Consider the following 11,208-nt stretch of genomic DNA (forward strand, 5'->3'; position numbering starts at 1 on the left):
GAGCAAGGACAGTGGTCAGCGCTGCATCAGCCCTGCAGCGCCCCCTGCCTTTGTGCACAGACCCCTGGCCTCCTTCCAGCCCTCAGCTCTGGGCCAGGTTCTCAGCCAGTGTCACACCCATCTTGGGCAGAGCTTGAGCCAGGCGGAGTGGAGGTGGGTGAGAATGGAGCTCGCCTGTGCCTGCGTGGAAGCCGGGAGAAGGCTGGAGCTCCGTGTTCTAGTCCTGACTCCTCGGGTTAAAGCCCGGCGACTCTGGAAGAACCGGCCTCTGTCCTCCCGCGACAGGGTAATTCACACATCAAGAAAGTGGTGCAGGGTGGGCATTTGGTGCGGCCTTTAAGGTGCTGCATGGACACTTGCATCCCATACCAAAGGGCCTGAGTTTGAGTCCTGACTCCACTTGCAATTCCAACTTCCTGCTAATGTGCACCCTGGGAGGCAGCAGGCAATGGCTCAAGAACTTGGCTCCCTGTCACCTGTGTGGGAAACCCAGACTGAGTTCCGGGCTCCCAGCTTCGGCCCGGCCCAGCCCTGGCTGTTGCGGGCAGTGTGGAGTGAACCAGTAGATGGAAGACCTCTGTCAGCCTCTGAATTATAAATAAATAAATAAATAAATAAATAAATAAATAATAAGATGGGGGGTGCTGAGACATGGAGGGAAGGTGGTGCAGGACAATGGAGTGGGCCCGGGCTGGGGGAGCAGGCGGGCCGGGCTCCAGTGTCAGGTCCATGCTACTGGGCATCCTGTGAGCTCTCCTGTGAGTGTCCCAGCGCCCTGGTCTGAGCTGGCGGCAGGAGTGACACCGGCTTGCAGAACTGAGTGGCACATGTCAGGCACCCTGAGACATGCCCAAGCCAGGTGGGGCCCAGAGACTAAGGCTGAATGACTGAATGTCTTGGGAACTGGGGACGTGAGAAGAAAGAGCTGGGGCTGTGTCTGTGCGGGGGCTCTGAAGTCCCTGGCAGGGTCAGGGGTCACATGCAGCATTAGTGCAAGACAGGGCCTGCCTCCCACCGTGCAGGTGGGTGGCCGGGATTAGGTGAGGGCAGCAGGGGGAGTGGAGAGGCCATATGCTGGGGGCGGCGTGTGGGTGCAGGGTCCTGCCTGGAGGTGTGGGGGGGACCCCAGACTGTAGCGGTGAGCTTGAGGGGGCAGCTGGACTGGAAATGAAGGCTGAGGGGCAGGGCTGGGGGGTGGTCCTCTGTGGCTGGTGCTGTGTCTTCCCCTTTTACAGATGAGAAAACTGAGGCTTGGTGGGGCTGATGGACCTGCCTGTGCTGTGCAGCTAGCAGGGGCCAGAACAGGAGAGCACCTCCCCGACTGGCTCTGCAGGGCCTGCTCTGCACCTCACAGGTGGTCTCTCAAACAGGGAGTAGACCCAGCAGGGGAAAGAGACTGGAGAGGACTCCTTAATCACTCAGGCCCCGGGAAGGGAGGGGAGGGGCCTCAGGGCACACAGCAAGCAAAGCACAGTGCAGCCACAGCCCAGCCAGCCCCCTAGCTGCAGCCCAGGACGCCCCAGGAAGGCATCGCTGACATCTCTAAGTGAAGGCTGTCACCCGTGGCGCGGGGTGGGGGGGCCGGCAGTCCCTCTGACTCACAGCCCACTAGGACGCGGCTGTCACAAAGTGAACTGTGCCCAGGCCCTGCCAGCCCCGGGGGCTCCAGGAACGGGAGCCGGGTTTCTGGCCGCCCAGCCTGAGTCACAACACATTTGTGTTTGTGCATTTTTCTCCCAGCCCCACACCCCCCGATCTGGGTGGGAACTCGAACCGGCACACAGCGAAGTGAGTCGGTCCCAGCTGAATAATCTGGAGTGGGAAGTTGGGCCGGGCCATGTGACGAAATCCCCAGGGAGCCTGGAGTCAGCAGTTGGCAGGGCCCCGCCTTCCCGGGCGCCTATAAAGCATCTGGGGCTGAGGCAGCCACAGCATCCTCTCTCAGCCTCCCCAGCACCTCGCTCTTCTCAGCCGGCTCCTCGCTCTCGCACCACCTCTCGGCACCATGACCTCCTGCAGCCGCCAGTTCACGTCCAGCTCCATGAAGGGCACCTGTGGCATCGGAGGCGGCTCCAGCCGCATGTCCTCCGTCCTGGCCGGAGGATCCTGCCGGGCTCCCAGCGCCTACGGGGGCCTGTCTGTCTCCTCCTCCCGCTTCTCCTCTGGGGGAGCCTGTGGGATCGGGGGTGGCTATGGTGGCGGCTTCAGCAGCAGCAGCGGCTTTGGTGGCGCCCTGGGTAGCGCCTATGGTGGAGGATACGGTGCTGGCCTTGGTGCTGGCTTCGGTGCTGGTTTTGGTGCTGGTTTTGGTGGTGCTGATGGTGGCCTCCTCTCTGGCAACGAGAAGATCACCATGCAGAACCTCAACGACCGCCTGGCCTCCTACCTGGACAAGGTGCGCGCCCTGGAGGAGGCCAACACCGAGCTGGAGGTGAAGATCCGGGACTGGTACCAGAAGCAGCGGCCCACTGAGGTCAAAGACTACAGCCCCTACTTCAGGACCATCGAGGAGCTGCGGAGCAAGGTGGGCGGTGCTGGGGGCTGCAGCCCTAAGAGGGGTCTTTAGGACACCTCTGTGTAGCAAACAGGGAGACCGAGGTGCTTCAGGGGAGTGCCAGGGCACCCAGGGAAGTGGTAGCAGAGGGTCCCTTTTGAGCATTTCTGTGTTGGAGCTGGGGTTGGGCCTGAGTCTTGGATTCCCTGCAAGCGTTCCCTGCACTGTAGCAGAACTCAGCTTCTCAGGCTTCCCAGCTCAGGGTGGCAGTGGTGGGAGGCGTGGGGTACAGGTGCACTCCTACCACTCTGACATGGGTGGACAAGGCACCCCTCTCTGGCCAGGGGAGTGGAGGGCCTGACCTGCCCACTGGTGACCCCCGGGGAGGCTCCTTTTGCCCCTCTGCCCCTCACCCTTGAGCGGCATGGTCCAAGGCTGACCAGGCCTCCCGTCCGTTCACCCCCGCTCCAGATCATCTCGGCCACCCTTGAGAATGCACAGCCCATCCTGCAGATCGACAACGCCAGGCTGGCGGCTGACGACTTCAGGACCAAGTGAGCACCCTGGGGGTGGGCTGCGGGTCTGGGGAGTGGGCCGTCCACCCAAAAGATGTCAAGGATGGAACCTGAGACTCCGCCATCTGTCCTGCCAGATATGAGCACGAGCTGAACCTGCGCCAGAGCGTGGAGGCCGACATCAACGGGCTGCGCAGGGTGCTGGACGAGCTGACCCTGGCCAGGACCGACCTGGAGGCGCAGATCGAGGGCCTGAAGGAGGAGCTGGCCTACATGAAGAAGAACCACGAGGAGGTAGGGTTGCGGCTGGCTTCGGGGGTACGAGCTTGGATTGGTGGAGTTCCCAGGTCCACCTGGAGCCAGGAGCGGGGTCCGCTGAGCTGAGTGTCGCCTGCCACCCCTTCTAGGAGATGCTTGCCCTGCGGGGTCAGACTGGCGGGGACATCAGCGTGGAGATGGACGCTGCTCCCGGCGTGGACCTGAGCCGCATCCTCAACGAGATGCGTGACCAGTACGAGCGGATGGCGGAGAAGAACCGCAGAGACGCCGAGGCCTGGTTCCTGAGCAAGGTGGGGCCGGGGGCCTCGGCGCCCCCGCAGGACGCCCCAGCCAGGGGGGTCCCGGAGTGCCTCACACTCGCTGGTCCTCTCTTGCCTCTCAGACCGAGGAGCTGAACAAGGAAGTGGCCTCTAACAGCGAACTGATCCAGAGCGGCCGCAGCGAGGTGACCGAGCTACGCAGGGTGTTCCAGGGCCTGGAGATCGAGCTGCAGTCCCAGCTCAGCATGGTACGAAGCTGCAACCCCGAGTCACCGCCAGGGCCACCCCTCCACACTGCCCTCTCCCTCCTCCCTGGAACGGGACTGGAGGGATTGTGGTACCCATTATCCAGATGGAGACATCAAGGCCCAGAGTGGTGCAGTAGCTTTTCTCCATGTTTTCTGGGCCATCACTACCCAGCTGGGAGCCCAAGTCCGTGCACCTCTAGGGAAACGTGCTCCAAGACCTGGAGGGACAGGGCCGTGATCTGCAAACATTCGTTCTCTCTCTCTCTCTTGCAGAAAGCATCCCTGGAGAACAGCCTGGAGGAGACCAAAGGCCGCTACTGCATGCAGCTGGCCCAGATCCAGGGGCTGATTGGCGGCGTGGAGGAGCAGCTGGCACAGCTGCGCTGCGAGATGGAGCAGCAGAGCCAGGAGTACCAGATCCTGCTGGACGTGAAGACGCGGCTGGAGCAGGAGATCGCCACCTACCGCCGCCTGCTGGAGGGCGAGGACGCCCAGTGAGTGCGGGCCCGGCCCACCCCAGCCCCTCCCCCCAGGTCCCTGCGCATCTAACGCCCCCTTTTCTCGCCCACAGCCTCTCCTCCCAGCAAGCATCAGGTCAATCCTACTCTTCTCGGGATGGTAAGCTGAGGACTGGCCCCCTGCCTGTTCCCTGGGGGATGGGGGCCAGGCCCCGTCCCCAGCGCCCCCAGCCCTCTGTCCCCGCTGCCCTGCAGCCGGCTCAGGTCCCATCTCTCCCACAGTCTTCTCTTCCTCATCCTCGACCTCTGCCGCTCGCCAGACCCGGCCCATCCTCAAGGAGCAGGGCTCGGTCAGCTTCAGCCAGAGCCAGAGCCAGAGCCAGAGCTCCCGGAACTGAGCCGCCTCTGCCGGAGCCCCTGCCCGCGCCGGCCTCGCCCCCTAGAGGCCGGACCCGACCTGTCACCCCAGCGCGGTTCCCAGCTGTCTCCCCCTCCCCTCCGCTGGTGGTGGGCTAATAAAGCTGACTTTCTGGTTGATGCATACCTGTGTGATCTCCATTCCTGAGCCGACGGGAAGGGAAGGTGAAGGTGCCTCCGGGGAGCCCCCTGGGGCCCCACAGCCTGAAAGAGGCAGGGATGGCAGGGACCTCAGGGGAGCTGGGAGGGCCTTCCCAGTGCAGCTCCATGGCCCCAGGGGGGCCACGGGGAGGGTGGTCGTGGGCTGCAGGGACAGACACTGGCCAGCGTTGCCCAGGGGCAGTCCTGCGAGGCGGCTGTGCCTGGCCTGTCTGTGGGTTGACATGCCCCGGGAGTCAGGGGGGCTGAATGACTTCCGGAAACCGTGCAGGCAGTGGCGTGATCGGAGTTCCACTCCAGTCCTGTCTGGCTACAAGCCCGTGCCTTTCTTTTAATAGCGCTCTGTGTTTTAACCCGAGGACTCCAGTGCTGGGCTCCCGACTCTGCTCCTTGCCCCAATTCCCGCACAGCGATGTCCGTGTGGGAGGCAGGGGGCAGGGGTGGGATGGGGTGCACGGGCAGAACTGGAACTTCTCCCTGCCCAGGCTGCTCCCCCCCGCTCCCCTGTAGCCTCCTTCCTGAAGCTGGCTACATGAGTGCTGATGAGTCCCCTAGGAGACACCTGTCACCCAGGCCCTCCTCTGTGTCCCCACGGCCACCACCACAGGGATCCTTCCTCCCAGGGCTGGGCACAGCTGCTCCCTGGGGCCCTGTTAGAACTTGGTCAAGGCCTACAACCAGGTGCCCTCCGGCATCTGCCTGTGAATCAACCCCACCCGACTAACCGCACGGCCCACATGGCTCAGTCACGTGCCTTCTTCCTGGTTGCCTTCTGAATTGAAAATATTAAAAAGCAAAGTTATGTGTGCATGACATCAGATTTTGTTTTTCTTTCTTTTTTTTTTTTTATGAAAAAGAACTCCCGCAGCTGGGTCCCACCCCTGCGTCTGCCTTCCGCTTGGCACTGTGGCTGTCTCTTCCCAGTGTGCCCCCTTCACCGTGCTCTGGCCTCAGAGCTCAGTGCTTGGCTTCCTGCTGGGAAGGCTTCGCTCCGGCTCCCTGGGACGACGCCGCCCTCCCCACTTCCTCCTCACTCCCTGCTCCGCTTCCGCCATGTAATCATATTTCTGGCAGAGGTGTGGGTGCTGCTGATGGTACTGTATTTGAATATTATTCTCTGTCGGACCAGTTTTAACCTAAGTTGGGTTATTTCTTCAGTTTGTTTCCTAACTCAGTGCCAGAGGAGTCCCCTCCTTTTTTTTATTAGTTTTTTTTTTATTTAATTTTAATTTTTAGGTTTTTTTTTTTTTTAGACAGATTCAGCCTGAGAAGTCCCGTCTTGATACGTGGAGAGCCTGACCCTCCTCTGGCTCTGTTTTTCAAACTTCGTGGTCCCCTCGCCTGCGCTTTGTCCACACGGTTTCTCACGGGCAGAAGCGCCAGTGTGTTCAGGAGGTGGGGTAAGCTGCACATTTAATCTGCCAGCTGCATCCAGGTCCTTGCTTTTTTTTTTTTTTTTTTTTTTTTTTTTTTTTTTTTTTTTGACAGGCAGAGTGGACAGTGAGAGAGACAGAGAGAGAAAGGTCTTCCTTTTGCCGCTGGTTCACCCTCCAATGGCCGCCGCTGCAGCCGGCGCACCGCGCTGATCCTGGCAGGAGCCAGGAGCCAGGTGCTTTTCCTGGTCTCCCATGGGGTGCAGGGCCCAAGCACCTGGGCCATCCTCCACTGCACTCCCTGGCCATAGCAGAGAGCTGGCCTGGAAGAGGGGCAACCGGGACAGAATCCGGCGCCCCAACCGGGACTAGAACCCGGTGTGCCGGCGCCGCAAGGTGGAGGATTAGCCTATTGAGCCACGGCGCCGGCTCAGGTCCTTGCTTTACACAGAAAAACCACCCCAGTCCTTCAAGCCTGCTGAGCACGACTCGTTGCCCTGTGATGGAGAACTGTTGCTTCAGCAAATGTGCCTCCCTGACCCCCAGACCTCGGGGGAGCCCACAACTCAGACTGCACCCCGAATCCCAACTCCCAAGGATAACCAGCGTTAGCATCTCGGTAAGCTCCTTCCGTAGGAGCGCATTCTAGAACTAAGTTACCCGAGCCTGGAGACTTTGCATTCTGCTTTCCTGACAGAATACGAGAAACACTCTCCTGTGTTCGTGTAAGTGTCATACGTTTCCAGTGCTGCTTCCGCTGCGAGCGTATTTTTTAAAAATATGTTTATTTATTTATTTGAAAGTCAGAGTTACACAGAGAGAGAAATAGAGGCAGAGAGAGAGAGAGAGAGAGGTCTTCCATCCGCTGGTTCACTTTCCAAATGGCTGCAACAGCTAGAGCTGTGCTGATCCAAAGCCAGGAGCCAGGAGCTTCTTCCGGGTCTCCCACGCAAGTACAGGGGCCCAAGGACTTGGGCATCCTCCACTGCTTTCCCAGGCCGTAGCAGAGAGCTGGATCAGAAGTGGAGCAGCCAGGGCTCGAACCGGCGCCCATACGGGATGCTGACCCTGCAGGCAGCGGCTATACCCGCTTCGCCACAGCGTCAGCCCCTGTGAACGCATTTTTATTTTGTTTCTGGTTATCACTTAAAGCAGTGCAGCCATGAACCTCGTTGTGCGAAGCTCTTGCAAACATTTTGAATTCTTTCCTTAGGCTAGATTCCCAGGGGTGCAATTACCAGGCAAGAAGATCCAAATGCTGTCAGGCTCTTGATCCCTATCACCAAGTTCATTTCCAGAGAAGCTGTGCCTATTTGCATACTGTGCCAGCAAGGAACCTGACTGCCTGTTTCGAAACAGCCTCCCGGCTCCCTCCGTGCAGTCATCTGTCCCGGCTATGACGGACGGGGTGGGAGGAGCCTTCCACACACACAGAGGAGCCCTCAGGTGCTCCTCTGGCTGGTGAGTGGTTCTGTTAAGGAGAGATCAGAACAGAGGGCATGCAACACCCACTACGGGGCTGAGGGGAGTGGTCCCTGCCCAGGTCTTCAGACATGAACTTCACATCAGGGGACCCCCAGGAAGCTCCCCGAGACAGGGCTCCGCTTGACAGATAAGGAAACCGAGATGGAAGGTGGGTAGGGAAAGGTAGCTTTCCCAGGGGACTCTCAGCTCGCAGGTGAACCTCAGGAGAGCCTCTGGATGCCCCTTCACAGGCGGACAGCTCCAGGCCCCCGGGAATGGGGCCGGCCCTTCCATCAGGAGGTGCTCTGTGGCCTGGCTCTGTCAAACCAAGAAGAATGTCCAAGCAGGCTGCGTTCTGCTCTTGGCTGCCTTTTCCACGAAGACCCTAGCACCTGGGCCAGGAGGCTGGGAGTTCTCGGGGTGCCTCGTAACTCGTCTGTTGCGAGCACACCCTTGGATTCCTTCTGCTTGAGTATGTGACCACGTTTGTGCAATGCTGCCTTAGATAATTGCAGCGAGGGCTGGAACAATGACTGGAGTGAGAATTAATGATAGCCCATAAAGTGCAGCTGCTGATGTCAACGGACAGGGGTGAGCGCCCAGGACTCTGTTTCTTTGGGCCCATTGTTTCTGGGAGCTGTAAAAATGTTTGGGCTCCTCCTAGGGTCTGAGATAAGCAGCTTCTGCTTGCCTTGCCCCTGCAGTCGCTTGTGGCTGAACACCCAACTTCTCCCTGGAAGACAGACACAAACACGACTTTTGTTTGGAGACTCAACAGCACCCCTTAGCCAGCACCCAACACGCAGTTTGGGCACTCAGGAAAGATAGGAGGGGCTAGGGTTTGGAAGCCATGTGCAGGGTATCTTCTGAGAAGCGACTTTTGTGAGTCGGAGTCCCAACATTCCAGGTGCCTCTCACAGGGCATAGGGCAATGTCTGTGGGTTGGTGTGGATGGGGTCAGTGCAGACGGAGACCCCTGGCGGGCTTCGGGCAACTCAAGGGCTGTAAGAGGTGGCAGCTGTCCAGAGGGGTCTCCATTTCTGACCTCACTGCTGGGTCATCATGTCTGCTTTTCCCCAACACTTAGAAGAAGATTGTTATGCATAAAACAGACATTTTAAAACATATTTCATTTTTATTTGTTTGAAAGGCAGAGCAACAGAGAGAGAAAGAGATAGAGACAGAGAGATACCTTCCAACTGCTGGTTTACTCCCCAATCGGTCACAACAGTTGGGGCTGGGCCAGGCTGAAACCAGGAGCCAGGAGCTTCTCCCAGGTCTCCCATGTTGGTGCTGGGGCCCAAACACTTGGGCCATCCGCTGCTGCTTTCCTAGGCACATTAGCAAGGAGCTGGAGCAGAAGCAGAGCAGCCAGGACTCAAATCAGCACCCTTATGGGATGCCGATGCTGCAGCTTAACCCACCATGCCACAGCACTGGCCCCTAAACAGACATTTTTTTTTAACCTTTGCAACTTTGAGCTATCATCTGAATAGTGTGACAACATGAAAGGGCATCTAGAAAGTTTCAGAAAGTGAAAACATTCACCTTTTGTTCTGTCCCCAGAGTTTTCATTCTCCCAGGTTCTTTTCTTTCTTTTTTTTTTTCCCCAAGGTTTATTTATTTACTTGAAACTCAGTTACACAGAGAGAGAAGGAGAGGCAGAGAGAGAGAGAGAGGTCCTCTGTCTACTGGTTCATTCGCCACTTGGCTGCAACAGCTGGAGCTGTGCCAATCCGAAGCCAGGAGCCAGGAGCCTCCCCCGAGTCTCCCACAAGGGTGTAGGGGTCCAAGGACTTGGGCCATCCTCCACTGCTCTCCTAGGCCATAGCAGAGAGCTGGATCGGAAGTGGAGCGGCTGGGACTTGAACCGGTGCCCATATGTGATGCCAGCACTGCAGGTGGTGGCTTTACCCCCTACGCCACAGTGCCGGCCCCACCCCCAGGTTCTTTTCTAACTCCTCACCTATGGATATACAGTGAAGCTGGCTGTCACATAAGGGACTTTATTTAATGTGAGATCAATGGAAATCAACGTCAGTCTAAAAGGGCCTATTTATAGCAACAGAAGATGGAAAACAAATTTTCTATTGGAGGTGGGCGATGGTAGGAATACTGACACAGCCTCACCACGGGATGTTGAGCCATTGTTACAGCACAATCAGAGCTGTGACGAGGAGGTGAGGAGGGGAGAGAGAGGCACAACCCAGAAAGGCCCGTGGATGACGCTGATTCCATTTGTGTGAATCAAACAATAACCAAGCCATCACCCCTCGTTTGTGTGTGTGTGTGTGTGTGTGCAATTACATAAGCACCAAAAGTGTGAGCCTCTTATCACAGATCACTGTGGGGGAGGGGAGAGGGGAAGAGGGCGTCGGAGAAAACAAGGAAAGGAAAAAGCAGGCTGTGCACAATTTTGCGCACCTACATAGAATTGTGTGTGTGTAGAGGGATAAAGAAATTGAACAAAAAACTTGAACACCAAAGAATCAGCTAATTAATTTGATGAATACCATATCAGCTTCTTAATTAAAAACAGACTGCAGGCACTAATCTTCTGAAATCTTATATTACTGTAAATAAATTAAGCTTTTTTGAAGACTTATTTTATTTATTTGAAAGGCAGAATGATAGAGAGAGACAGAGATCTTTCATCTACAGGTTCACTCCCCAAACAGCTAAGACGGCCAGGCCTGGGGCAGTCCGAATCCAGGAGCCTGGAACTCCATCCGGGTCCTCCATGTAGGTGGCAGGGTTCCAATCCTCTGGGCTCCGCTATCTTCCCAGGCACACCAATTGGGAGCTGGATCAGAAGTGGAGCAGCCGGGACTCCCACATGGGTTGCCTAGTCGTAAGCAGCGGTTCTAAGTGGCAGGTTAGCCACCACGATAAATATATTTTTAATTTCCTTTGTGCTTAGATAATAAAATGAGCATACAAATGAAAAGTGATAACCAAAGGAAATAAAATCAAACATAGGTGGTGTGGAACGATGGGAGGGGTCTGCACTTTGTGAATTTGGGCGGATACCCCCATGTCTCTGCGTCTTCTTAGCACCTACCTGACGGGGTTCCTTTGAGGGTTAAGGAAGACCAAGTGCGGACAAAGCACACTGCGGGTACCCAGTCGACGTTTGCTCCTTCTTCGCGCTCCCCTTTGACACTTTTCAGAGCTGCCCAACCTGGGGTTGCCTCACTTGATTCTTGTGGCCAGGCTGGGACGGGCAGCTGTGTCTGCTTTCTGAGGCTGAGCTGGGGCCGCCGCCGCCCCTCCCCCTCCCCGCCCGCTCCCCTGACTCGTTCTATTCTGCTGGGAGGAAACTGAGGCTCAGCAACTGCCCCAGGTGCACGAGTGGTGGGCGGGGCTCTGGGCCGCCCTGACCCCACCCCCATGCTCCCCGGTGAGCAGACCTCCGGCCTGGATCAGGTTCACAGAGAAGGTGAGATGTAGCCAGGGCCCCATGAGGTCAGCCCACGTCCACTTACAGCTGCTCTGGGGCTCCAGTGGGTGCCGGGTGGGGCTGCAGTGGCGAATGCTGAGC

General features: G+C 57.7%; 1 protein-coding gene across 1 annotated transcript; it reads left to right on the forward strand.

The window, feature by feature from the left end:
* Nucleotides 1-1,920: 1,920 nt before the first annotated feature.
* Nucleotides 1,921-4,795, forward strand: LOC100341376 (keratin, type I cytoskeletal 16). The gene is made up of 8 exons (XM_002719157.5): nucleotides 1,921-2,524; nucleotides 2,966-3,048; nucleotides 3,147-3,303; nucleotides 3,417-3,578; nucleotides 3,671-3,796; nucleotides 4,070-4,290; nucleotides 4,368-4,414; nucleotides 4,537-4,795. The coding sequence occupies exons 1-8, from the start codon at nucleotides 2,006-2,008 to the stop codon at nucleotides 4,650-4,652; spliced, it is 1,431 nt and encodes a 476-aa protein (XP_002719203.1). The 5' UTR covers nucleotides 1,921-2,005; the 3' UTR covers nucleotides 4,653-4,795.
* Nucleotides 4,796-11,208: the final 6,413 nt, after the last annotated feature.

This window comes from Oryctolagus cuniculus, chromosome 17 (assembly GCF_964237555.1).
Source record: "Oryctolagus cuniculus chromosome 17, mOryCun1.1, whole genome shotgun sequence".
NCBI classification, from domain to species: Eukaryota; Metazoa; Chordata; class Mammalia; order Lagomorpha; family Leporidae; genus Oryctolagus; species Oryctolagus cuniculus.